The following is a 26,416-nucleotide window of genomic DNA, read 5'->3' on the forward strand; positions in this document are numbered from 1 at the left end:
TTGATAATTAAAATAACTAGTTATGCGGTTGTTCGCTTCCAAGAAGAATGGATCTAATATGATTAGAACACAATGAAGTATGTTGGAGGTTGTAAACAATTGGTTAAAATTCTTTATGGAACAACATTTAAGAGATTTATCCAACTTTTAAGTAAACAGTGCAGTATTGATCCAATCAAAAACTACATTTAATTATGTATGAAATATAAAAGAATTGAGCTTGATTGCCCTATAAAGATAAAAAAATTATAAAAATGTGCAAGGTCATATTGACATGTCTCAATACTTCAAGGAATGTATTCTTATTTTTGTTACATGTACCTCAATCAAAGGACAAGAAAAAGAAGAAGAAGAAATTTTTGGCAACAATGATAGTGAAGTGAAAAAAGAATCTGTTGGGAAATACTTGATTGATTTTAATAATGATATGTTCTATATTACCGTTGAATGGGCTCGTGGAGACAAAGAGAAGGTTTTAGACTAGGATGACTTTGAGGGGAATGAGATGACTGATATTCCTCTTGATGAGGTAAAGTTTGAGGATATGTCATCTGTTAACTATGATATAAATAATCTGTAACTTAAAGATCTTATTGTGGGTGACAGAAATTATTTAGGACTATTTTTTGATAATATCCACACTAATCCGTTTAAATGGGTTCTCGATTTTCCTCCATAGCCTTCAACATCATCAAGTGGTGTAGAATTGATCTGAGAGGGGAGTGTTGTAAAACTTGATGACATTTTTTATGACAAAAAACACTTAAAAGATGTTGTGAACCAATTTGCCATAGAGAAAGGATTTCAGTACATAGTGCTTAAGTTTGATGCAGGGAGATGAAAGATTAAGTGTTATGATGAAAATGCTAATGGTTTCTAACAAGAAGAAGAGTCAAACCTAATCAAGTCTTCCAAATTGGTAAAATAATGAGGTCAGTTGATCAAATAATGTTATATCACAAACAAGCTAGGGTTTGAGTTTTAGGTCAATTAGTGAGGTCAAAGTTTGTATTGATTAATCAAATTAATTAGTCTAAAGAGATTAATATTGGTATAATCGATAGGTATAAAATCGACATTTTATATTCACAGGTTTGGTAGGTAAGAAATTGAGTTTTAAATTTGTTGAAGGCTCACCAGAAGAATCATTTATGCTTTCATCCAATTATTACTATAATTTAAAACATGCTAATTTAGGAACTCTGACAACTATTGAAACAAACAATGAACATCACTTTAAGTATTTTTTTCATGGCATTGAGATGTTTAGTCTATACATTTAAACAATATCTTCGACTTGTTATTTGCATTGACGTTACTTTCCTTAAAGTCGATATTTAGGACATTTATTTCTAATGGTGGCCCTCCTTGGGAATAACAAGATCTACTCAATTGCTTTTGGTGTTGGTAAAAAAGAACATCATGACACGTGGTGTTAGTTTTTGATGAAGGTTAAAGAATATATCAATGAAATACCAGAGTTAGATTGACATCATGTTATATATTTTATAATGACTGAAGTCTTTTCAAATGTACACCATGGGTGTTGTTATCATCACATTCTCTGTAACATGGGATCAAAGTACAAATGCAACTCACAGGTAACATGTTTATACATTTATAAAATTTTTATACCTGTTAACATTTTATAAATTTTGATAATGAAGTTCTAATATTATTTATAAACTCGCAGGTTGTATGTTCATATTGGAAAGCCGCAAAGTCATATACAAAGGCAGATTTTGAGGCTACGGTGAGATCTATTAATGTGGTGCATCTTCAAGTCGGGCTTACCAAAGTGAGGTGGGGTTTCACCAATAGAGCAGAACATATTTTTCAGGGCATCGGTCTAACATAATGACAGCTAATATTGCAGATTCATTTAATGCCCTTGTCAAACATGCACGGGGTTTGCCCATTATGATGTGCACTAAGTTCATTCAAAACATATTACAACAATGGTTTTATCATAAAAGAAACCATGCAAGTACATACAGAGTTAATACTAATTATTTATTGGAGAATGTCTTTTTACCCTTATACTTGTTTATTAATAGATATACAAATGTTTTTTCCAAATTGCAAATAAATGCCCCAATTATATTACATATTAGATAAAGGAGAAGCGTGACCACCATATGTTAAAGGTTGTGCGCTTAGAGATTTATCTAATTACAAATGTTCAATATCAAGTTCTAGGTAATGGTGGATACATGGACATTATGAACTTTAATGAAATGTTTGTGTTGTATATGCAATAAGTTTCAGTTTTCACGTATTCCATGCAAGTATCTCTTTATTGTTGCAAGATAAATGAGACTCACAAATGTCTATGCATGGGTTCATCCTTTTCTTCACCACCGATTACTACCATGCAATGTATGCAAAACTTGTTAATCCACTCGAGAACTAATCAGAATGGTTACATACACTAAAGAAAGAGTTATCTTGCCCCCTGTTCTTGATCGTTGTTGATCAGGTTGCCTTTCAAACAGAAATTGACATCCTTCACAAGGGGAGATCGTTACACCCAAGGTTTGTAATCGGTATAAGCAACTAGGATATGTCCGAACACGATGCAAAAGCCTAGCATGGGTTCCAAGCTCCGTCCTATAGGGTTCATCCATAAGAGATAAAGAAAATAGATTTTCAAAACCTTCTATTTAGTTTAATTAATATATGATTTATGTATTTGTTAAAATGAGATGTAATCAATGTAGTTTGATTAATGTTTCATTTGAGTAATTGTTCATATGCAATGTAATATATTTAGTCTGAATAATATTTTAATTATATGGTTGTTGGAATGAGCATTACTTATGTAATTGTTGGAATGAATATTATATTAATATTATTTATGTTTCAAATATGTGTTCATATTATTTGAATTTGAATTTATAATTTATTAGGTAAGTTGTAATAAAATTGATAAAATGAAATCAAACGCATAATCAATAAACCATCATAAATAAATAAATAAATAAATATATATATATATATATATATATATATATACACACACATCTGCGATCTACTTGATGCAGTGAAAATATAATTATGAGGCCAAACGTCGATGCATAGAGATGGATGACTTGCGAGAAAAATCCAGACTCTCATAAAGCACCAAACACTCTATGAAGCATAACATAAAAATACCGCAATCACCGAAACCCTCACCCTACTAGAGGACACCCTCTGCTCGATGTAATACCAAGTAATCTACTCATGGTGTACACCTAAAGGTGGTCCATAAACTCATTGCCTCCACTAATATCAATATGAATGTTGTGTATAGTCGTATCCATCATGTGAACCCCTCATGTCTATCTATGTATGATACCTAAGATTCATATAAGGTGATCAACTAATCACAAAAATCAACGACTCTAGTGACCTAAGGGGCACAATCGAAGTTTATAAGAATAAAAATCTATAAACATTGAAAAATTATAATGGATACACGTGTTGTATATAAGTTAATTCAAATTAAATTATAATGGAAACATTATTATACTATACCTTATTGAACTCCCTCCACGGTTTCTAAAACAAACTGGTGGTATAATTTGCCTTCACCATTTTCATGAATAACTTAGGCCACTCATACTCCTTTGGCAACATGGTACCTCAATTGTCAAATGTCATCCTGATATGCCCCATGAATGAGGTGTGAGTCGTCATCCAACTTTGTGGAATGATGGCCTACTGCTTGTACTTGTGTCGATGTAATCGTGTCAAGGAAGAATCTACATGCCAAAATGGATATAGAACATGAATTGTATTATGTTTTGACGAATATATAAAATATTTAACCAAATTCAATTGATATATACCACTTATATTGTTGGTCAGCCACTCACGCAGCTTAACAACAATCCTCCAAAAAATGGCGCGCTCCATTACAATAAACCTCCTAGTCGTTGGATGCTACAACTCTGGTGTATCACATGAAGAAAGATTTCTCATACTCTACAATAGAGGATGGAATGGTACAAATCTGTCATTTTGCCCTCGATTTAATTAGATTTGTATACAGAGTGCGAATGAGTGAACCTTTTCGGATAACCCTACCATGAGCAGTCCACACCAACTGAAAAATAACATAAAATCGTTAATTCAATATTTAATCTTAATTAACAAATACAATTAAATCGATTAATGTTACCTTATCAATGTACGATAGAAGAGGTTTGATAGGGAAATCCTTTATTATTATCAAGTCAACCATCTATACCTTTGAAATGGACTGGAGAAGTAATTTTATATTACCAGTGGTCTATATATATGAAAATATTCAAATTAAAATTGATATACCTCATCTTACTCTCCCTATGAAATAACTTCTAGTAACTCATCCCCTTGTGAACTAATTTTAATGACTTTTTTACTTAAGTTTGGGATCTTAGCAATTAACCACAACCGTTCATCCTAAAAAGAAAAAAAAACAATTTAAATTTACATAATAATATTAATAACAAATTGATCAATGACATTCATAAAAAAAACGTTACCTCCACGATCAGGGAAGGTGTAAAGGGAGAACTCTCGATCGATACCCTTTCATAGCCAATACCCTATATGAATATTAATAACAAATTGAACAATGACATTTAATAAAAAATATAATAACAACAATAAATTGCAAGCCTCAGGAAGGGGAGATGATGTAATCGATGAACCAACTGAAACCCCCTCATAGCAGTACCCTGTACGAATATGTAAAATAAATTAATCAATAACAATTAAAAATATATATAGTAATAAAATAAATGACAAACCTCGGATGGAGGAAGTGATGCAACCGAATGGCCAACCGAAACCCTTTCATGGCCAGTACTGTATATGAATATATAAAACAAATGAGTCAATAACAATTCAAAAAAATATAATAACAATGATAAATGACAAGCCTTGGATAAGAGAGGTGATGTAATCGAAGGCCCAACCGATACCCCCTTATGGCTAGTATCTTATACGAATAATAATAAAAAATTGATCAATTGCATTTCATATAAAATATAATAACAACATTTAATATAAAATATAGTAAAAACAATTAATTACAAACCTCATGTGGGAGACATGATATAATTGAAGGGTTAATGGGTGAGGCCCTCCTAATATCGTCGTGAGTATCCTATATGAAATTAATATACTTGTTAGTAAATACAATTTATAAAAGGAATAAATGAAATATGACTTTGTCACTTGATCGACTGGAGCTGGTCATATATGTTTAACGATATTTTCCAAATGAGTCATATGATCCTCTAATCAAGACATCTAAGAAGACATCTCACATGATAGATACTCGTCTCGCAAACAGGAAAACTTATGTAATATCATATTGTCCTAATGAGCTAATGTAACATCTAATGGGGATAAAATAGGTGATACAATCGATAGACACCTATGTGTGAGGTGATTAGTAGCATGGTCTTGAACCTTAAGAAGATGTGTGGTCTCGATGGTTAGGGTCTCAATAACTAAACATGTAGTATGTTCTATAACAGAGGGTTGAATGAGCTTGTCAGGTGTCTCAAGACTAACGACCTGTATATCAACAAGTGGCTTCGCCAAATGTGCTCTTTATTTCTTGCCAAGGAGGGTGTCGAGAAAGATGAGGAGGATTACAAATCCAACATACTCATGTATGTAACAATGTTCACATACCATAGTGTAGCCTCCTCAGTTAGTGACGATTGAAGTAAGAAAATAACATTATCCTATTCATTCAGATATATAATTAAACCTATTTGCAATAATCAATAAATCAATTAACTAATCAATTAACAATTAGATACCTTATCATCGGTGAATACAATTCCCACATGACTCTAACTAGGAACATCTCGCGTATGTCACCTGAATATCCATGGAGACACATGGATATCAACCAAGTCCACCCAATTACATAAGATGTTGATCGTTTCATATATCCAATATTACAATGTAAACATTAATGGTTAAATTTAATTAAAAATTTTCATTGCCAATTAATATATATAATCAACAAATATACACTTACTTGGAATATAAGGGGGAATTGTACATGTCATATTTACATATATCAGACATTTTGGCTAGAGTAGATCCTGTCACTTGCCTGAGACATCGACTCAAAAGCTATTTCTTATACCGAAACACCCTATGGGTAGGAATTAAAGCCTTCGAAATGATCAACTAACTAAAGATACTTTACAGATACCTTCTTTCGTCAGTCATTCCTTAGTAACACTATATGTAGATAATACAACAAGACTATTTTGACGACGTTGATATTGTCATCCCTCATGACCTAGTCAGAAAAATACATTTTAAATCATGATACTGCATCTTCTAACATCCTCGAAAATAAGTTTCTCGAATCCTATCTCTGGATCCGCTTGAAATATATGATGAAAGTGTAGTGATCCGATTGAATGGTAGGTCGATCATGAGTGCAAACTCAAACGGACTGAATCTCATGCCAACCTTATTAATTCTGAACCAAAACTCATCTTTGTCAAAACCCTGATATAACTTTTTGTGGCAAAAATGAGTACACCAACTATCCATTGAATCAGGTATCTAGTAATTGAAGGAGACACCTAAAACATGTCTTCTCAAATAACCACAGTTACTCTGGTGTCAATTTAGATCTAATCTTGGATATTGCAGTTTGCTAAACACGACATGTACCTCTGCTTGAAAGTGTCATGACTCATCCAGGATTCTTAATTCGTTATCGTTACATCTTTTTTTATGAGAAATATTTTGTTAAAAAATTAAAGTTTATAATAATTTCATAAAAAAACAGAGATGAAAATGATAAATATCGAAAAACGAATTCTTAAATTCAAAAACTACATATTGGAATACCTTAGAATGACAAAAAACCAAAAAATCGAACGAAAATTGAATAAAGTAAATGTTGAAATACCCTATAATTGAAAAAAAAAATTGAAAAACAAAATTAAATTTTAAAAACTACACGTATAAAAACTTTAAAGCGATAAATATAAAAAAACAGACTTGAAATTTAAAAACTACATGTTGAAATACCTTAGAATGACAAAAATTGAAAAATCGATTAGAAATTTGAAAATTACATGTCAAAATACTCTAGAATTTTAAAAAAATAAAAAAATAGAATTAAAAATTGGAAACTACACATCCAAATACCTTAAAATGATAAATATCAACAAACAGACTTGAATTTGAAAACTACATGTTGAAATACCTTAGAGTGATAAAAATTGACAAATAGATCTGAAATCCCCAAATTATATGTCAAAATACCCTAAAATGACCAAAAAAAAAAAACTGAATGTCGAAAACTAAATGTTAAAATACTCTAGAATGGTAACAATTGAAAAATTGATATAAAATTTAAAAATTGCATATTGAAATACCTAAAAATGATAAAAATGGAATTTAAAAATGATAAGTTAAAAAATCTTAAAATGGCAAATATAAAAAAATAGAACTAAAATTCAAAAACTATACGTTGAAATACCCTATAATGATAAAAATTCAAAAATTGATGGAAAATTCAAAAATTTTATGTCAAAATATCCTAAAATGACCAAAAAAATTGAATTGAATGTCAAAAACTAAACGTTGAAACATCCTAGAATAGCAAAAATAAGAAGATCAATATAAAATTCGAAAATTTCATATTGAAATACTTTAGAATGACGAATATATTAAAAAATAGACTTGAAATTCAAAAACTAAACGTTGAAATTCCTTAGGATGGTTAAAACTGAAAATCGATCTAAAATTCAAAAATTATATATCGAAATATCCTATAATCACAAAAATAGAAAAATTGAGCTCATATTTAAAAACTACATATCGGAAAATCCAAGTATGAGAAATATCAAAAAATGGATTTGAAATTCGAAAAGTACATATAAAAAAATCTAAAATGACAAATCAAAAAACCAATTTGAAATTTGAAAATAACACGTTTAAAAATCATAAAATGAAACACCAAAAAATGGACGTAAATACGAAAACTATACATCTAAAAATCTAAAAATAACAAACATAAAAAAACAATTTGAAATGTGAAAACAACATGTTTGAAAATCATAGAATAAAAATATTGAAAAGAAAAGACGTAAAATTTGAAAACTACACATCTAGAAATTTTATAATGACAAACATAAAAAAATTGATCTAAAATTCGAAAATAATACATCTAAAAATCATAGAATGAAGACATTGAAAAACAGATGTAAAATTCAAAAATTACACATTCGAAAACTCTAAAATAACAAACATTAAAAAATAGATCAGATATTCGAAAACTACACATCCAATTACCCTAGAATGATAAATATTGAAAAATTAATCTGAAATTCAAAAACTATACGTTGAAAACCCTACGACTAAGAAAAATCGAAAAACAGAGTTGAAATTTGAAAATTACATATTGAAAAACCCTAAAATGAGAAAAACGAAAATAGAATTTGATAACTACGTGCATAAAAACCCTAAGTTAAACAAACTATCAATTTCCCCTGTAACATTTGGGTACTAAAATTTTAGAGTACTATCAATTTGCCCCCATAACATTTCCCCTTCTCCTGTGTCATCAATTCAACCTGGAGATATTTCTCAAACCTAGGATTCCCCAGGGTTTGCGAATATCCCCAAGGTGACTATCGACTTCAAAATCAACAATACCAAAATCGTAGTGTTCAACTACCATTTCAACAAAAAAAAACAATTGTACACCTACTTAAACATAATAACCTAAACTAATTCATAAAAAACAACTAAGAATCAAACAGCAAAATCAAATTTTTAAATCTATAAACCCTAAAATAAAATCGCCCAAAATCTTACTCTAAATCTGTCAAATCTAAACATAAAAATGATTTAAACAAGATAATAGACGATTTACTTACCTTCTTTATTATTTTTGTCATCGGAAAATGTCAAAAATTCTATCCAAAAGTCGAAGAAACTGTCGCTGTGGGAGACCTGTGAGATTTTGTTTTGTGCACAGTTGAGTGGGAAAAATATTGGCTGAGATTATGAAAAAATTTTGCCTTTTATATGAGGGCATTTTGATAAATTCAAGTAAATGGGATATTTTTCTTAAGTCCGAAAGAATGGGGTAATTTTATTAAACCCCTGACGTTTAGGCTAATTTTTTTAATTTCCAGTAATTTTATTTTATAATTTCACATTAACATAATTTTAGTGTTAACTAATTTGGCCATTATGTATGCAAAAAGGGGTTAGAAGTTAGTTTTAATAGATAAAGCTGAAAAGTATGGAGGTAGTTAAATAATTCCAGAAACATAGGGTCCTATGAAATGGTATTAAACATTGCAATAAGATTCCAGGGAGGTTTGAGGATTTTGAAAGGACCTACTTGTTTGGGAAATTGGCTCTTAGCCCTTATTCCGATTAAACTTGACTAGAGAACAAGTAAATTGTGATTTTTTTTTCATCTTAAGGACAGTTTGTTTTGAGTAATATTTATTACTAAAATAGAGAAATTACTATAGATTATTTAGAAGATTATTAAGTATAAATAATTATTATATTTGATAAAATTTGATAGGTATAAATAATTATTGTATTTGGCTAAAGGTAATAAAAGAATACTAATAAATTATTTTACTTAAATGCCCTTGAATATAATTATTTTTTAATATTTTTTATATTATTTGTTATATTAATTAAAAATAAATTTATTTTTGTCTCAAAAAATTAAAAATAATAATCTAATTATAATAAAATCAAGATTACCTTGATAATATTTTAATACCTAAGGTGAAGGTAATAATCAGATTACCGTCTATATTACTTGTTATGTCAACATTGGTAATAGACGATTACCGTAATTTTTTATTATTGACAAATCAAATAAGATAATGTAAATAATAAAAGATAAATTACCGAAGTAATCTTTAAATTTCTGGAATCAAACGACCCTTTAAAATAAAGGAATTTATGGCTTTTCAACTTTGTGTAAAATCCTATACTTTCCTCTTCTTTTACACCTATTTTCCCTTATTTTATTTCTCTCTACCCTTTCTTGTTTCTCCATTCTCACCATCGAGAAAGCCTCAACATGCTTCTCTAAGGATAGATAATAATTTTATCAAGTAGATACATTTTAGATGTGCCCTTTAATGCCACTAAGCTGGCTACGAAACAATGCTAGTGGTTGCGATAAAAATGGCTACACAATGAATGTTTGGTGTTAGGGTTAAATTGTTAGTTTTTTGAGTATTAGGGTTTCTAGGGTGTTTAAAGGTTAAAATGCCCATTATCCTTGATCAATGGATGTTCACTAAAGAACTTGGATGAAACCGGGTTACATCCTATTTTCAAAACTAGACGGTGTTTACATTAGTTCTTGAAACATAATGGATTGAAAATGATTTGGAATAAATTATATAAATTTATTTATAATATAAAATTTATTTGTATTATTATATTAAAGTTCAGCTTAAAAATATCAGACGGAGGGGAAATGAACAAAGAATTGGGTTTAGAGAGTTGTTCAATGACAAAAATGCCCCCAAATTTTGGCGAATAACTTTTCTCAAATCTGCAAATTTCTAAACCCTAAACCCCCACTTTCTTGTTTGACATTCAAATCCCTAATAACTCCACCTCTCTCTATTCAATCTTGTTAATCGATTCGTTTGCTGAAATTTCTATCATCAAGCCCTTCGGCTGAATTATTCTATTCACTCAATCCCGTTGGCTCAATCGCTTCGTACGGTACAATTTTTTACTCTCTATGTTTATAATTTGATTTTGGTTGTCGGTAGTGACTATTTCTTCCGACACTTTAACTTACAGCAATGGTGAATTCAACACATGTATACCAAACTAATTGACCTTTTACAATTGATTTTCGCCACTTCTTACCAATTTATTTCATCTCTCTAGTTCCTTCTTCACACTCATCTCATGCTGCCCTAAATTAAGCTCTCCTTCTTTATCCTTCTCTTTTTAACAGCACCGAAGGGAAGAGGATGACTTTAGAGATTGAAGCTCGAGAGTAAGTTTTACAATTTTTACAGTGCTCTATATCTTTATATGATTTTTTAATTCCCTGAGATGCTGATTAACTCAACTCAACAGTGTGATAAAGATTGTGCTTCAGTTTTGCAAAGAGAATTCACTGCAGCAAACATTTCAGACGCTACAGAACGAGTGCCAAGTGTCTTTGAACACTGTGGACAGCATTGAAACATTTGTTGCTGATATCAATGGGGGAAGATGGGATGCAATATTGCCTCAAGTGGCACAGCTTAAGCTTCCCAGGAATAAATTGGAGGACTTGTATGAGCAGGTATGAAGTTTTTGTGAAGCTTTTGGGTGCTAGGATACAACCATTTTTGCGTGAATTGTGTGGATGTGTTGGGAATAATTGCACATTGTAAGAAGTTGAATTTTGGGGTATATCCATTTGCTTAATTTTGCATACTGTGTTTGAAATCCTTGAATTCATAAGAAGTCGAGCCGCTGGATCGACCCTTTTGCTTGATTGTGTAGATTATGTTAGAAATGATTGGTAAGAAGTTGGTAAACTCATCTGCTTGATTGCTCGATTATGTTAGAAATTGTTAACTTGGTAGGGAGTTGAACTTTGGGTATACTTATTTGGTTGATTTTGCAATTATATTAGAAAAGATTGAACTTTGTAAGAAGTTGATTTTTGTGTATAACCATTTGCTTGGTTGTGCATATTGTGCTATGAATGATTGAACTTTGAAAGAAGTTGGGTTTGGGTTATACCATTTGTTTGATTATGTAGATTATGTTACAAGTGACTGAACATGGTAAGAAGTTGACCCTGAGATGGACCCATTTTTTTTGCTGTGCAGATTGTGTTGGAAATGATTGAACTTCGTGAATTGGATACTGCTCGTGCTATTTTGAGGCAAACACAGGCAATGGGTGTCATGAAGCAGGAGCAACCTGAAAGATACTTAAGACTTGAGCATCTCCTTGTTAGAACTTACTTTGATCCCCTTGAGGTCAGAAGCTAGTTTTTGTGTGGTTTTTATGATTTCCTGTGAATTCAAAAGCTAGTTGCTTCGCAATAGTATTTTACGTTTGCACATGTGTTGAAGACTGCAGTAGGGACTTCACTCTTCACTTTTCTGTGTGAACAATTTGATCTTGGTTTCTTTTATTTTCTACTGTTAGTGATTGTATAAATAAGAATTTAGAAAGTGGACCACGATTTACCAATTGGTAGAAAGTGCCAGGTTCCTTTAAGACTAAACATATTCTTATCTATGTGTTTGTTTTTCTTTCTTATGTTTGCTAGTGAGATTAGGACCAAGTATGCAGTTTAGGGGAGAATTTAGTTTTATGGTTCATGGATTATGAATTCATTACTGAGATCAATGAACTATTTTCTGATAGGCTTATCAAGATTCAACCAAAGAGAGACGCCGTGCACAAATCGCACAAGGTTCTTTCCATTACTCTTTTGATTGGTTCTTACATTTGATTGTGTAGATCTCCAATACATAAATATTAAATAATATATGGGCATACTGATAGCCTCAGGAGAGTAAATATAAAATTTTAAAAATTTTATCAATGGAATGGGAATAACAGAAAGAAAAAGGACAAACTGTAAGATTGAAAAAATGTTATAAAGATTCTGATCATCATTGTGATTTGGAATTGGCTTCCCTTGGCATTCATTTTATTGTAAAAGTTGAATCAACATGGAGCTTCACAATCAGTGAAACAAATAACTTGCTATCTTATATTTTCATTTGCATTGTTACTAACTTCTTCTACAAATGGGAAATCTCCTGGCTTGAGATGAAACTTTGGTGCTTAAATGTGGTTGCACCTCTGAATCAGTGATTTTAAATGGCCTATTCCAAACAAGTGGTCCCTTTGCTGATAGCCACTTACATACCTAAGCTTATAAGGTCTGCTACATTCTTGAGTGGTGACAATTGAATGTATGGTAGGATGGTATCTGAATCTACGGGAGAATGGTGTTTGAATTTTGGGTGGAATGTATAAATAGTGGAAGTGGAGAAGAAAAGAAATTATGAGAATGATGTAACCCAAAGTGTGATCCATCAACTTAATTACAAGCTATACCCATGAAAATTATATTTATAGAATACTACTAACTTGAAACATTAACAAGAACACCCTAACTAAACTAAAACCAGCAGCTTTATAGCTGAAACAAACATAATTTCTAGAGTCAAAATCAACTTTTGAAGACCGTGTGAGATAATTATAAGCTTCTCCTCATTTACTTTCCTCTTTTTTTCTCTTAGTTAACTGACTGAAGTTAAGGTTAGTTGCAGCAGAAAATGGTGCAGTTTAGAATAAGAGAGCACAAATCTGTGTTTGAAGGTGGTCTTATCTCAATAATGGGCTTTTAGCTCTAATATTAGGAAATTTAAAAGAAGATAAGAATGGGGAATAATAAAATTTCAGTGTTTTTGGATGATCTTAGAGTTTTACCTGGTTAACAAAATATTTTCATAAACAGGATGGAAAATCTGGAATGAACTTCTCATTGATTAATCATATTTCATTTAAAGAGTGCCAAGTAATATTTTAGGTGGCTGGTGATCAAAATTAGGATTTGAAAATGAAGCAACTAATAGAACATTGCATAAGCATTTTAAATTTCTTCTTTCTGTGAATTTTAAATACAAATATAAATGCTGTCAACTGTTCCTCCATTTTCTAAATAAATTTACTTCTCCATTTTTCAGCTCTTGCTGCAGAAGTTTCTGTTGTTCCACCATCACGGTTAATGGCTTTAATTGGTCAGGCCCTGAAGTGGCAGCAGCACCAAGGTTCTGTTGTGAAATTAATTGTTTCTGTATTTGTACAATGCTGATTTGAGAGATTTTATTTAAGTGATTTGAAGAATTTTCAAATACCGGGTTCTTGTTGAGACAGCATTCTGATTCTCTCTAGTTTGTGTATAGAAGTGCTCATGATAAATGTGCTTCTATTCTTTGAATGAATTTCTTTTGCTTCATTTATTGTTGATGCCCGAGCATCACCCAGCTTGCAGTAACTGCAGAGGACAATTGCTGTATGGGTGCTTCAATACACTATTTTGAATTTTGCTGGATCTTCATGAAATATTTTTATTTGGCCTTTTCAGGGTTGCTACCTCCTGGAACACAGTTTGACTTATTTCGAGGAACTGCTGCTATGAAACAAGACGTTGAAGACATGTATCCAACAACACTTTCCCACACTATTAAGGTGAGAGTTTATTGTGTGCTGGCATTTCAACCATAAAAAATTGGGGAAAAAAGACAGCATTGGGTAATGTTGAAATTGGATTTTTTAGAAACAGTTGGTCCTTTTTGTGTGCTCTTTTGAACACCAAATACCATATATTGTGTACCACTTTTTCTGTCATTTACTAAAGATATGATTTATTTTTTGGTGAATATTCTGATTTGCACTGGCCTTTTCAGATACATTTAATGAAAAGAAATATGGATTTAATATTATTCAAGTGTGAAATTATCTTTTTTTTTTTTTTTTAGATATTTGGAGACCAGCAAAGACATTTTAATTTCTGTTAAGGGTTATGTATGCTATGATAGAATAGATGCAATGTTAGCCTGGGATACCTGGGAATAACAAAAACACAATAAAAGGAAAATATGGCACTTTTTTGTTAAATGTGTTCTTATATGTTCTCTCTGTTTGTTTGCTTTATCCGCTTGTTCATTTGGATTCTTCCTTTTGTGATAATATTTCAGCTTTATAATGATCTTTAACTTTTGATTACTAAATCACATCTGTTGGTTTTATTGCTGTTAGTTTGGGGCAAAAAGTCATGCTGAATGCTCTCGTTTCTCTCCGGATGGGCAGTTTCTTGTTTCTTCCTCATTTGATGGATTTATTGAGGTATTTATGATCAGTTTTCTTTTTTGTCAGCTTCTAGAAGTTATTTATTTTGTTGAATGCTCTCTTAGATCTTGGATGCTACCAGGTTTGGGATTATCTAACAGGGAAACTCAAGAAGGACCTTCAGTACCAGGCTGATGTGAGTATATTTATCCCTTTTCATTGACCATCATATCCTTATGCTCTGATATTGAATTATATGGAATTCTTGTTGAAAACTTATGTGGCCTGCCTTATACATGTGTGTGATGGCCAACTCTGAGAAAGTTTGATGCAAACTCAGGTTTCTGCCACCCCTTTTAACCTTGAAACATAAATTAGTTTCAAAGTAAAAGGAGAGATGAAAGGGTAAAGAGATCTAGATTTAGATCCTTTTAGAAGTATAAAATCACAACATGGTAAACAATAGTTGAAGAAGAAGCCGCAAAAGTGGATTGTTCACATTCCAGTTTCCATCAAGCCTAGTCTTTCTTGGATCTTACCATGTTAGGTCTAGCTAAATATTAGAGCTCAGTTTTTGGTTATAGCATTTGGAGTGTCATGAACTCACTTTCATCTGGTGTCATTTCATCTATCTTTGGTTATAACATTTGGAGTGTCGTGAGCTCAGTTCTTGGATCTTCTTTAGTTTTTCTGCAGTTTCATTTCCCCTCTGAGCTGCTGAATATTAGGTCAAATCTCTGTAACTTTACTCTTTTGGTCAATAAAGTTTGATCAATTATTAACTTGACAAAATAAAATTGAGAATTTGGAAAAACATGGGAGATATGTAAAAAATTGAGTACATATGCTGATTTTAAAGATTTTATGAATGTGATTTTGTAAATTAATTTACAAAATTTACGTATAGAAATGTATCATATTGGTGTATGTATCCTGGAATCATATTTTGCAAACATTCGAATGTGTATGTGCGTGTGTGTGTGTATAAATTTAAATTTATTTTTGTTTGGAAAGACTACTATGTATTTTGTGGTATGTTTACTTCTTTATGTTATTCTTAGAGATAGAACAGGTGGATTGCTGTATTCTCTGCTTGTAAATTAATCTAGAAGAATAAAGATATGGAGGGAATTAAAGCTCTTGCTATGGTGTTCTACATAATTTGAACGTTGTCATTTATGGTCTATGAAATTTATTTTATAATTGGTAAATTGGTCATTGATGAATGTGCTCTGTATTTCTCAATTACTGCTATAGAATCCATAGGCTATAGTTGTATGATTCTGGTTTTACTTTGTTATTGGTTATTGTTCTATAGCATCTTATAGGTACTTGGGAAAGAAACATTATTTTATATAATGCAAATAATCTCGAGCAACTCGTGTAATTATGATTAGAACTGAGCCAAGCAACAGTCAAGGGAGAGTCATGTGGTGCTTTTAACATCCTTTTGTTTCATATGATTTGGTTCTAGACATTTTCTGAGGGGAGCTGTGTCTCCATATGGTACCATTACCAAAGTAATTTCAAAATTTGCAGGAAACTTTCATGATGCATGAAGAAACTGTCCTCTGTGTTGATTTTAGCAGAGACTCCGAGATGCTTGCTTCTGGGTCACAAGATGGAAAGATTAAAGTAAGTATTAACTTCTGATTTTGCAATTTAGGCATGATTTGAATTGTAGTCATGTGTGACTGGGTTAAAGATGAATATTTTTCATATTAACTACCATTTATATTTGTCATTTATTATCAATGCTCTGCCTTCCTTAACACATACATATGCTCGTTCTTCAACTTAGTTTGATCAAATATACGGGATATGAAAGTCTGGAAAAATTTATCAATGTGCTGGGATCATTTCACGCCATAATGGTTAGTTCCTGGCCTTACAAGAACAAGACTCTGGATTCAAGTCTTGACAGTGAATGCCTTATGCCAAATTCTATAGGCTATGAATATATACAATATCTTAACATCTTTTCTCAGACTCTATACATAATAACTCAACACCTTTCTTCAGACTCCATATACAGTATATGGACATCTTTCCTCAGACTCTGTATACACTATCTAGTCTGAACACCTTTTTCCCAGAGTCTCTTTTGGCCAGACCAACGCTAGGTAAATGACTACTGAGAATCTTACAGCTGTGCTGTGAATAGATATTGCAATTCCTTCTCTTGGAATATGATGTGATGAAATCTTCATATTAAGCTGTAGTTATTATCATTGTTGAGATGAAGGAACAATTTCATCCGGTGGAGAATAAATAAAGGAAAAAGAGGTAGGTAATAGGACGTTTGATTGGTTAGATCTTTGGGTTGTAGAAGAGATCTTGACAGACAGTGGAATAGTTTTAGTTATGTAAAGAAATAATTAAAGCTTTAGCTAGTTGCTTCATTACTATAATAAGCGGATGGAACTTTTTTCATCTGTCAGGAAGTGATTAAATGAAAAAAGATGTGGGTACCACCTAGTTTGGCTTGTTGGATTGTTTGAGCTGAATAAGAGATCTTGGAATCAAATCCTGTACACATGAGGGTTTTGTGGGGGCTTAAAAAAATAATGAAAAGGAAAAGCCAGGATCAGAAACATGATCAAATTTAGTTTAGTGATTGAGCAATCAACATGTATGTTATTGGTTTAGGCAATTAACAGAGGAGTTGTCTAGTTTGAGAGTCAATTATCTTTTGTTGAATGTGTACCTGCTGGTTGGTTACAGAAAGCAGCATGTTCGAGGGTGTTCAACTACCAGTAATATAGATCAAGAGGGTTTTTCTTGAGGTACTCATAACTTTCACTGGTAATTTGGGTGTACGATGCTGCTAAACAGGGTTTATCTTGGGGCAAAGATGGGTGCTGTTTTGTCAAATCAAATCTTTATGAGATGGTTTTCAAGCCCTGACAAAAGTTTGAGGCAAAATCTTTGTTACTACCTCGGAGTACAAAATTTGGAGTATGTGAGTGTCAAGGTTTAAGTGAAGATATTATACTGAACTCCCATCAATTCTCAGTTGTAGTTTCTAGAGGTATTTTTGTTATGTTCTCTAAGGGGAAGAATGTAAAATTTAGAATGGTTAAATAGAAATTTGATTTTGTAGTACAGTTGAAATTTGAAGATTGAGCAAAAAACAATAATATCATTTATTATTATTTTTTTTATATTTCTATGTTTTGAATGTGTAACCCTTAGCTGTCATCTGAATTGTTTTCTTGGGTGGCAACTAATCTATGATCTTATAAATATGGTATATTTCCTTAGTTCCTTGAAGTTTTGGAGTTTTGGTTTCTAATAGTTAGATTAATAGCTATTTGTAGTTTTATCAATTTGCCAAAAGAGGTTGTTGGTGTAAAGAGAAGAGTGGCAGAAGTTTGTAGACAGGAATTCTAAAATGTACAAAAATTAAATATGTGCCTTCTTTGAACTGGAACATTATTATGAGGGGGCGAGAAAAACACATATTACTGGTTAAGTACCTGGCTTCTTGATGGTGGCTTGATAGCAGCCAAGGAAGTGTGTATATAATAATGTCCACAGTGAAAATTAAAACAGCCCATGTTAATGGCATCAGCACCACCACCTGAATCAAGAGTTTAGTATTTTTGCTGTTTCACAAGTTCCTGAACATCCTGTTAAGTCTCTATTTATACTTCATCTCATTTATGTTTTTTCTTCTTTTTCTATCATATGTCCCTGAGCATTTTCTGAAAACATATTGAAGTTTCTCCTGAGTTTCCAGTTTGTGTTGATTGTAATATTATTGCTGAAATCTAGTTTAGTTCAAACTTCAAGCTGTTATAATATGAAACAAGTTTATTCTGATTTCGTGAAAGAATTTCAGGTTTGGCGTATCAGAACTGGCCAGTGCTTGCGCCGTCTTGAACGAGCACATTCTCAGGGTGTTACCAGTCTTTCTTTCTCTCGAGATGGAAGTCAGTTACTAAGTACATCCTTTGACAGCACTGCAAGGTCTAATTTAGCTTATTGGCCACTTTTGTTTTTTTTTGTATGCCCACTTGTTCTGCACATCAGCAGTTCATTTTAATATTCTGTTAACAAGTAGCAAGGTGTTACAATCCCATCATATGGTCATTTAGGAAATTGGGGCGATTTGGCAAATTAATTATTAAGTGTAAGTGATTAGGATATTGATAAATATTAGTATATTAGAAGTCCAATTAAAATTTGAATAAATAATATTGCCAATTATGATTAGAAGTCCAATTAGTGTTAGGGTTTTATAATTAAATAAATAGTAGGTTTAGGGGAATTAGAATCAGTTTTTGAGAATCCAATTTCAGAGTAGCTCTATATTAGGGGTGGAGCATCACCAAGGATCTCTTGACGTAGCGTCAGATAAATTGGGTATTGTGATCTTCATTCAATGAAATTCAGTTAATTCGGTAAAAGTTCAATTAATTCCATTAGCTATAAGCCTTATTGTTTATTTAGTAACAGATTTTGATACAAGATTTGAAATAAATAACTCGTTCAAATTTTATTTATTGATATGGCCATCAATATATACACAACCTTATCATAACGTTAAATATAAAACCTAATAATAAGTAGAATTTTCTAACAATAATGTTAAATATAAAACTACTAGGAAACATTATCATAACGTTGCCTAAAATAAGAATAAATTAAAGATTCTAAATTCTTAATAAACAAAGCTTCTAATCTTTAATAAAGAGGGATAGAGATCTTAAATCCCTAACAAATGGGGATTATTCTAAACTTTCCAACACTCCTTTTAAGCTAGTGAACAGATATTCTCAATTTTTAGCTTGGATACTATGATTTGATCTAGCCGAGGTTTATATTTTTGCAGCTCAAGTTTCACAATAACAACCTTTAAAACAGCAAAAAATTATGCACTCAAATTCTCCTTGTTTGATGGTGGAGAGAGTTTTTTTCTTTTGTGAAAAATGACTTTTAAATTTTTTATGGTAAAAAAAAACCAACACATTGATTATTATTCATTGTTTCCAAAGCAATAGATGAGAGAGACCTGTCTTTTCACATAGGTGAATGTGTAAGTTTTGCCAATATGGTGAGAAATTCATCTTTTCAAATGAACCTGATGATGTGAGTTTTGTTGATTTGGTGAGAAACTCATGTAGGTGACGACGTGAGTTTGCTGAATTGGTGATATTGTCGGTTTTATGTACAAAAAATTATGTTGGCAGAAACACTCAACTCTGATACCATGAAATAAAATTTGAGATAAATAACTCAATCAAATTCAATTTATTGGTATAGCCATCAATATACACGAAGAGAACCCTAATAATCATTAGGATTCCCTTACAAGAAAAAGAAATATTCTAAATATAAAGCCTAATAGTCACTGGGGTTTTCTAACAAATGAAGGTATATGCAAAACTACTAGGAATGCCTAAAATTAGAAACAATTTAAGATTCTAAATTCTTAGTAAACAAGAATTCTAAATCCTCAACAAAGAGGCATAGGAATCTAAATTTCCAATAAATAAGGATTCTTCTAGACTTTCCAACAGTTTTGAACTAGTTTTTTTTCCTTTTGTTAACAACATAAAATTCTTATTTTCATACTTTTGGTTATCAACGTATCCTAGTATGTGCATTTTACCTAGTTTTGCAACTAATGATAGCAGTTTTAAGTACAAGATGCAGAAAATTTTCAGTGCTAAAATTCTCATGGCTGTTATGTTTTATGCAGAATTCATGGCCTAAAATCCGGAAAATTGTTAAAAGAATTTCGTGGTCACTCATCTTATGTGAATGACGCTATCTTTACAAATGATGGAGCTCGAGTTATTACTGCCTCAAGCGATTGCACAATAAAAGTTTGTAGATTTTAATTTTCTTTTTATATGGTCTTCTGGTTACTTGACACTGTAATCTTCTTTGTTGGATTATGTATTCTTCATTGTTGTCTTTTATAGGTCTGGGACTTGAAGACCACAGATTGCATACAGACATTTAAGCCCCCACCTCCTTTGAGGGTATCTTTTTTGTCTCAATGAATTATGCATTCCTTATTGGCTAGAGTAGTTTGAATAAGTTATATTGTCTTTTATTTACTTCATCTGGTTTTCTATCTAATTGTTACCATTTTACTTTGAATGTTAGGGAGGAGATGCTTCTGTGAACTCTGTTCATCTATTCCCAAAGAACACTGATCACATTGTTGTATGCAATAAGACGTCATCAATATACATAATGACCCTTCAGGGACAGGTAGTTATTATTGACATGGATGAAGGCAAGAGAGTGTTTTCTACATTATGAGGCTCCTAATTTTTCAAATCTTATGAGTCTTACTAACTTGTGCGTAATTGCTCTGTTATTCTATAATCGAGGAAGCTTTGTAGTTGAAGAGATTATGACCATAACTAGAGATCAAAACATGTTTTTTTTCTAAAAAACTTGCTTTTAAATACTGATGTTACTTATTTCTCACCATTTATCAACAATGAAATTATTTTTTTTAAGTTTCTTTTGGAAGAGTGCAAATATTTTGGTTTTGTTGAAATTAGCTTCTGGATTATGGTGATGTAGGTTGTAAAGAGTTTTTCATCTGGCAAAAGAGAAGGTGGAGACTTTGTTGCAGCTACTGTTTCACCGAAAGGGGAATGGATCTACTGTGTTGGGGAAGACAGGTATTTATAAGTGATAGCTTTTCTTGCATAGATTTGAAGTTTTACTGTGTTATTTGTTATTTGTGATTTGTTTTTTCATACTGCACAATAACAACTTATAGAGAGGTCCGGACTGTTTCTCTTGTTACTATTTTTGAGTTGTGGTAATAGTCTCTTATCATCTTATAGAGAGGTACGGACTGTTTCTCTTGTTACTATTTTCGAGTTGTGATAATAGTCTCTTATCATTGACTTTGGTCTTTGTTTTGCTTCTCATGTAATCTAAGGGTTCCAGCAAAATAATTGCAAGAAAAAAAAAAAAAATCTGAAGCAAGGGTTTTAAGTTCATACTCATAATTTGTGGTGCTCGCAGATTTCTTATTGTATACTCTGCAATGGAGTTGACTAAACAACTGTTATGGAAGAAATATTATTCAACCTTTTCTATATATTCTCACTAAAAAATGTATTAAATTTGTTTATATGCTTTCTAATGTACTATGTGAATTATTTGAAGGAACCTGTACTGCTTCAGTTATCAGTCTGGTAAATTAGAGCATCTAATGAAGGTAAGTTTCCTCCTTGTTGAAGGGTTAGATGGTATAATACTAAGCTTTTAAATTGCTTTTATAATTACTTAATAGCATTGTCAAATATATCTAGGGCTTAACCATTCATTGTACTTGAAACCGAACTATTGAAGTTCAAAGGATTGAAGAAATATTAGTACAGATTTAGAAGAGTGGCTTAACATAGGTTGCATTTTTACTTCTACCATGAATGAATTCTTTAATGACATTATTAGATATATCTCAAGGTTAACCATACATTGGTAGAAACCAAACTAGTGAAGTTAGAAGGGTAGAAGGAATATTAGTACATTAGAAGAGTGGTTTAAAATAGGTTGAATTTTTACTTTGACCATGAACGAATTCATTACTGACAATATGCATGTGTTATTCTTTTTTCATCCTGCTCCCACTCTCCTAGATTATTATACCTGTACTTCGATTGCTAGACCTCGTCTACACATACAATATACATGTCAATATATCTCAAATGAGCAACATTGTAGAATGCTTTTAGAGGTTGTTAATGATAATCTTGTTTGGTATATATATTTGTATACGTATGAATTGGGATTTCCTTTGTCAATGTCAGGTCCATGAAAAGGATGTAATCGGTGTCACTCATCATCCTCACAGAAATCTTCTTGCAACATACAGTGAGGATTGCACTATGAAATTATGGAAGCCTTGATTCTCTGTGTTAGCTTCATCTAACTTAAACTCTATTTGAGATTTTCTTTGAATGTTTGTGTTCGTCATAAGAGCCATTGTGAGGGCATGGATGGGAATTTTGTCAATTGAAAATTAGGATTTTTGCCCTTTTAAGAGAGAGAACATGTATAGTTTGTTTCTATATTGTGGTCATCGTAAACTTTTAAGTGATCTAATGTTTGCTCTGTATGTGAGTAGAGAAGTTGGATTCTTTCTTTGTATCCAGTTTAACTTGAGGAAACTTTTCACCTCTTTGACAGTCTTTGGGTCCTCTCAGGTTAATAGTGTTTCTATCTTAATAAGATGTACGAATATACTATCTACAATCACAATGTGTCTTGGAAAGACTGCTATATTTTAGCTAAAGTTCATACTTTGAGAACTTTGCATACGGTTCTCTCTTTCTTAACCTTTGTATTATAAATCTCAAGTGTTCCTTATGTGCATCCTTAATCTTAGAATACACTAATATATCATAAGTAAATTTATCTAGACAGTCTTGAAACTTCCTATTCAACTGCAGGAGCTTTGGTTAAACGGAAGGATACCACCACAAAGAGGAAGAGAAAATAAACTGCTATTTATGGTAGCCAATTTGGAGATGGCTAATCTCCTAAGAGAGATATCTCTTATTGTCAAAAGTTGCCTCTTTGCTTTATCAATCATTCCCAATAAATGGTTAATGCTTACATGAGATGAGCAGTCTCAGTCCAATGAACACAGTTAATAATGAAACTCACAAACTAAGCAACAAAGATGCGCACATCAATTACACTACGTAGTTACTCTCTGAATATTTTCTGTAATTTGGTAATATGATGAATTTTAACATTTATTTTTATTTATTTCAATTATGATGTAGGGTTAATTTTTTAGCAAAAATCCAATTTTATCCCTGAATGTAATGAATTGAGCTAACATGCATTAGTTTTTGGGTGAAATTGTCTTTACCTTGTAACTTTGAATTTGTAATTTATTTCTTTAGTTTAGAACCTCTAGATATAAGTTTGAGGGTTGAGGGAGATAAATTCGGTAACAAGTTGTTTGTTTTGCAGGTTAAGCTTTTGTGTTTGGTGTTATTGGTAGTAAAGCGGTTGTTGCATTTCCTGGTATCTTGAGTTGGGACTGAAATGGCTGCTTGCTGCATCTCCTTGGTTCTCGCTGTAGATCACAGCTCTGGTCATTTGGACTGAAATGTCATAGTATAATATTTTAAAAAAAGTGAGTAAATATTAAAAATATTAATTTTGTTACATATGAGATGGTTTCCACCAAATGTGAAAACAATAAATGATGGGAGACTTGTGATTAAATGTGTTAATTTATTAGACACAAATTTAGTCCATTAGAAACAATATCTATTAATGTGTTGTGTGAATGCATTTAAGGTAATTGGGAGTTGGTCCATTTTTTGGGCTACAATGGGGGCGTAAAAGTGTTATATAAACCCCCTCCATCACTTGTATTTTGGAAATAATTCACACAACATTATTTCCTTCAATTAAAACATAATCACTCTCCCAATTACTTTTCCAGATTTTTGTTTATGTTTCTCTAATTTTCCTTCCTTTTACTTCACTTTCTGTCTCTTCAATTATCTTCCTCTATTTGCATTGAATATATATGGGTCTAAAGTCCCAAGTTTCATCAAAGTATTTATTATAATTATATCTTATTTGTATTATGAAATTTGCATAAGCGATAAAAAGGATGAAATTGAAGTGTGAAATACAATTTAAGTTTTACATATGATAATATTATGAATATAAATTACAAAACTATAAATTTTGTAAATATGAGACAAATATGAATCTGAAGTTCTAACATAATAATTTTTTTTATCATAACACTGATTTGTATTTCTTTTATCAACTTGTAGTTGGTGAAAATGATAAACCTCGTAAAACTTTATTTTGTTGCCCTTCGATTAGATGGAGAAAATTATACTAAATGAGCCTTGGACATGGTTCTTCCTTTAGAATCTATGAGCCTTGGAGAAATAATAAAAGAAGAAAATAAAGTATCCTAGTAGGATAAATCCAAGGCTACTATTTTCCTTCGTCACTACATCCATAAAGGTTTACGAGCAGAATAAGTGGATATTATGGATCCACTAGAGTTATGGAAAAACTTGAAAGAAAGATTCGCTCATCATAGGTCAATCACTTTGCCAATGACCCAATATAAATATACTCATTTACACTTACAAGATTTTAAGCTTGTAAGTGAATATAATTCTCTTATGTTCAGAATAGTTTCCTAAATGAGATTATATAAAGAAAAAAAATCGAAGAAAATATGTTAGAGAAAACTTTCTCTACGTTTTATCCCTCAAATATGCTCTTACAATAGCAATATAGGGAAAAAAATTTAAAAAAATATTTTGAATTAATATCCTGGTTGGTTATGGCTGAGCGAAACAATGAATTGTTATTGAGAAACCATTAAACACACCCCATTGGTGTTGCACCATTCTCTGAAATGAACGCAACTACCAGTAATAGTTATTGTGGGCTCAGATGAGGTTTTGGATGACATAAGTATTGATCCGAAGGTGGTTATAATAAAAAATCTTTCCACCATAAATAGACTAGAGATGAAGCAAAATAGGATAAAGGAAAAATGATACAGAGTAAACCACAAAATCATGAAAGTAGATGTTATAGATGTGGTTTCAAAGGTCATTGGTTGCGTGTCTGTTGTATGCCTAGACATTTGGTGAATTTATGTCAAACATCTATAAAAAATGATAACAAAAGGATCGAATCGAATTAGGTAGATAATCCCGATCCTATCGATTTGGAGTATTTTGATATTTCTGAATTCCTACAAGATTAAGAAATTATATATATTATATTGTGTAGTTAGTACTATGTATTTCTTCCTTTCAAATTTTGTAATGACTAATGTAAATTTTTAAATGAAAAGAAATGAACTCCAAAATTGAAGCATTAACTTCAAAAACTGGTGATGGAAACATGTGTCTGGTGGATAGTGTAACAACGCACATAATACTAAAGAAAAATAAATTCTTCTTAACTTTCTTACTAATTAAGGCTAAAGTAAACACTATATCAGAATCAATAAATATGATTGAAGACTCTAGAAGAGCCATAATTTTATTGAAAAATGGGACCAAATTACACATAAATGATGCATTATATTCAAGTAAATATAAAAGAAATCTACTTAGTTTTAAAGATATAAGAAAAAATGGGTATCATATTGAAACCTTGAATGAAAATGGTACAAAACATCTATATATAATTGATAATGCTTCCAAAAGAAGGCATATATTAGAAAAATTGTCTATTTTACTATCCGGATTGTATTATACAATCATAAAGGCAATTGAAACCTACACAGTATTGAACCAGAAGTTCTCTGATCCAAAAGTATTTATGCTTTGATATGACCATTTAGACCACCCAAAATCTACAATGATGCTTAGGATTATTGAAAATTCATATGGACATGTATTAAAGAATTACAGGATTTTATTGTCCGATGAAAAATTTTACACCACCTACACACAAGACAAATTGATAATTGGATCATCTCCCTCCAAAATTAGAATTAAATCCCCATCATTCTTACAAATGATTCAAGGGGACATATGTGAACTCATTCATCCACCAAGTGGCTTATTCGTTATTTTATAATCTTAATTAA

At 31.4% G+C, this 26,416-nt stretch overlaps 1 protein-coding gene and 2 long non-coding RNA genes across 3 annotated transcripts; 1 reads left to right on the forward strand and 2 right to left on the reverse strand.

Moving 5' to 3' along the window:
* Positions 1 to 3,839: 3,839 nt before the first annotated feature.
* LOC123210376 lies at positions 3,840 to 4,425 on the reverse strand. Its single transcript, XR_006501257.1, has 3 exons — positions 4,315 to 4,425; positions 4,166 to 4,246; positions 3,840 to 4,090 (listed from the first exon to the last, which is right to left on the reverse strand). It is a non-coding gene; the product is annotated as an uncharacterized LOC123210376 (long non-coding RNA).
* Positions 4,426 to 4,534: 109 nt separating this feature from the next.
* On the reverse strand, positions 4,535 to 5,133 carry LOC123210434. Its single transcript, XR_006501261.1, has 3 exons — positions 5,069 to 5,133; positions 4,779 to 4,836; positions 4,535 to 4,706 (listed from the first exon to the last, which is right to left on the reverse strand). It is a non-coding gene; the product is annotated as an uncharacterized LOC123210434 (long non-coding RNA).
* A 5,370-nt stretch (positions 5,134 to 10,503) lies between these two features.
* Positions 10,504 to 23,070, forward strand: LOC123211978 (suppressor of mec-8 and unc-52 protein homolog 1). Its single transcript, XM_044630974.1, has 17 exons — positions 10,504 to 10,737; positions 10,979 to 11,020; positions 11,104 to 11,314; positions 11,850 to 12,002; positions 12,397 to 12,445; positions 13,731 to 13,814; positions 14,132 to 14,235; positions 14,806 to 14,892; positions 14,978 to 15,031; positions 16,375 to 16,470; positions 18,680 to 18,807; positions 20,543 to 20,669; positions 20,769 to 20,828; positions 20,956 to 21,063; positions 21,385 to 21,485; positions 21,982 to 22,033; positions 22,626 to 23,070. The coding sequence occupies exons 2-17, from the start codon at positions 10,995 to 10,997 to the stop codon at positions 22,722 to 22,724; spliced, it is 1,539 nt and encodes a 512-aa protein (XP_044486909.1). The 5' UTR covers positions 10,504 to 10,737; positions 10,979 to 10,994; the 3' UTR covers positions 22,725 to 23,070.
* The last annotated feature ends 3,346 nt before the right edge of the window (positions 23,071 to 26,416 follow it).

Source organism: Mangifera indica, chromosome 3, assembly GCF_011075055.1.
Source record: "Mangifera indica cultivar Alphonso chromosome 3, CATAS_Mindica_2.1, whole genome shotgun sequence".
NCBI classification, from domain to species: domain Eukaryota; kingdom Viridiplantae; phylum Streptophyta; class Magnoliopsida; order Sapindales; family Anacardiaceae; genus Mangifera; species Mangifera indica.

Bases quoted from the DNA above. Each gene is read 5' to 3' on its own strand.
- LOC123211978 (XM_044630974.1), top strand. From the start codon at position 10,995: ATGACTTTAGAGATTGAAGCTCGAGA. The intron at 11,315-11,849 runs GTATGAAGTTTT...TTTGCTGTGCAG, and splicing joins TGGAGGACTTGTATGAGCAG to ATTGTGTTGGAAATGATTGA. The intron at 21,064-21,384 runs GTAGTTATTATT...ATGGTGATGTAG, and splicing joins TAATGACCCTTCAGGGACAG to GTTGTAAAGAGTTTTTCATC.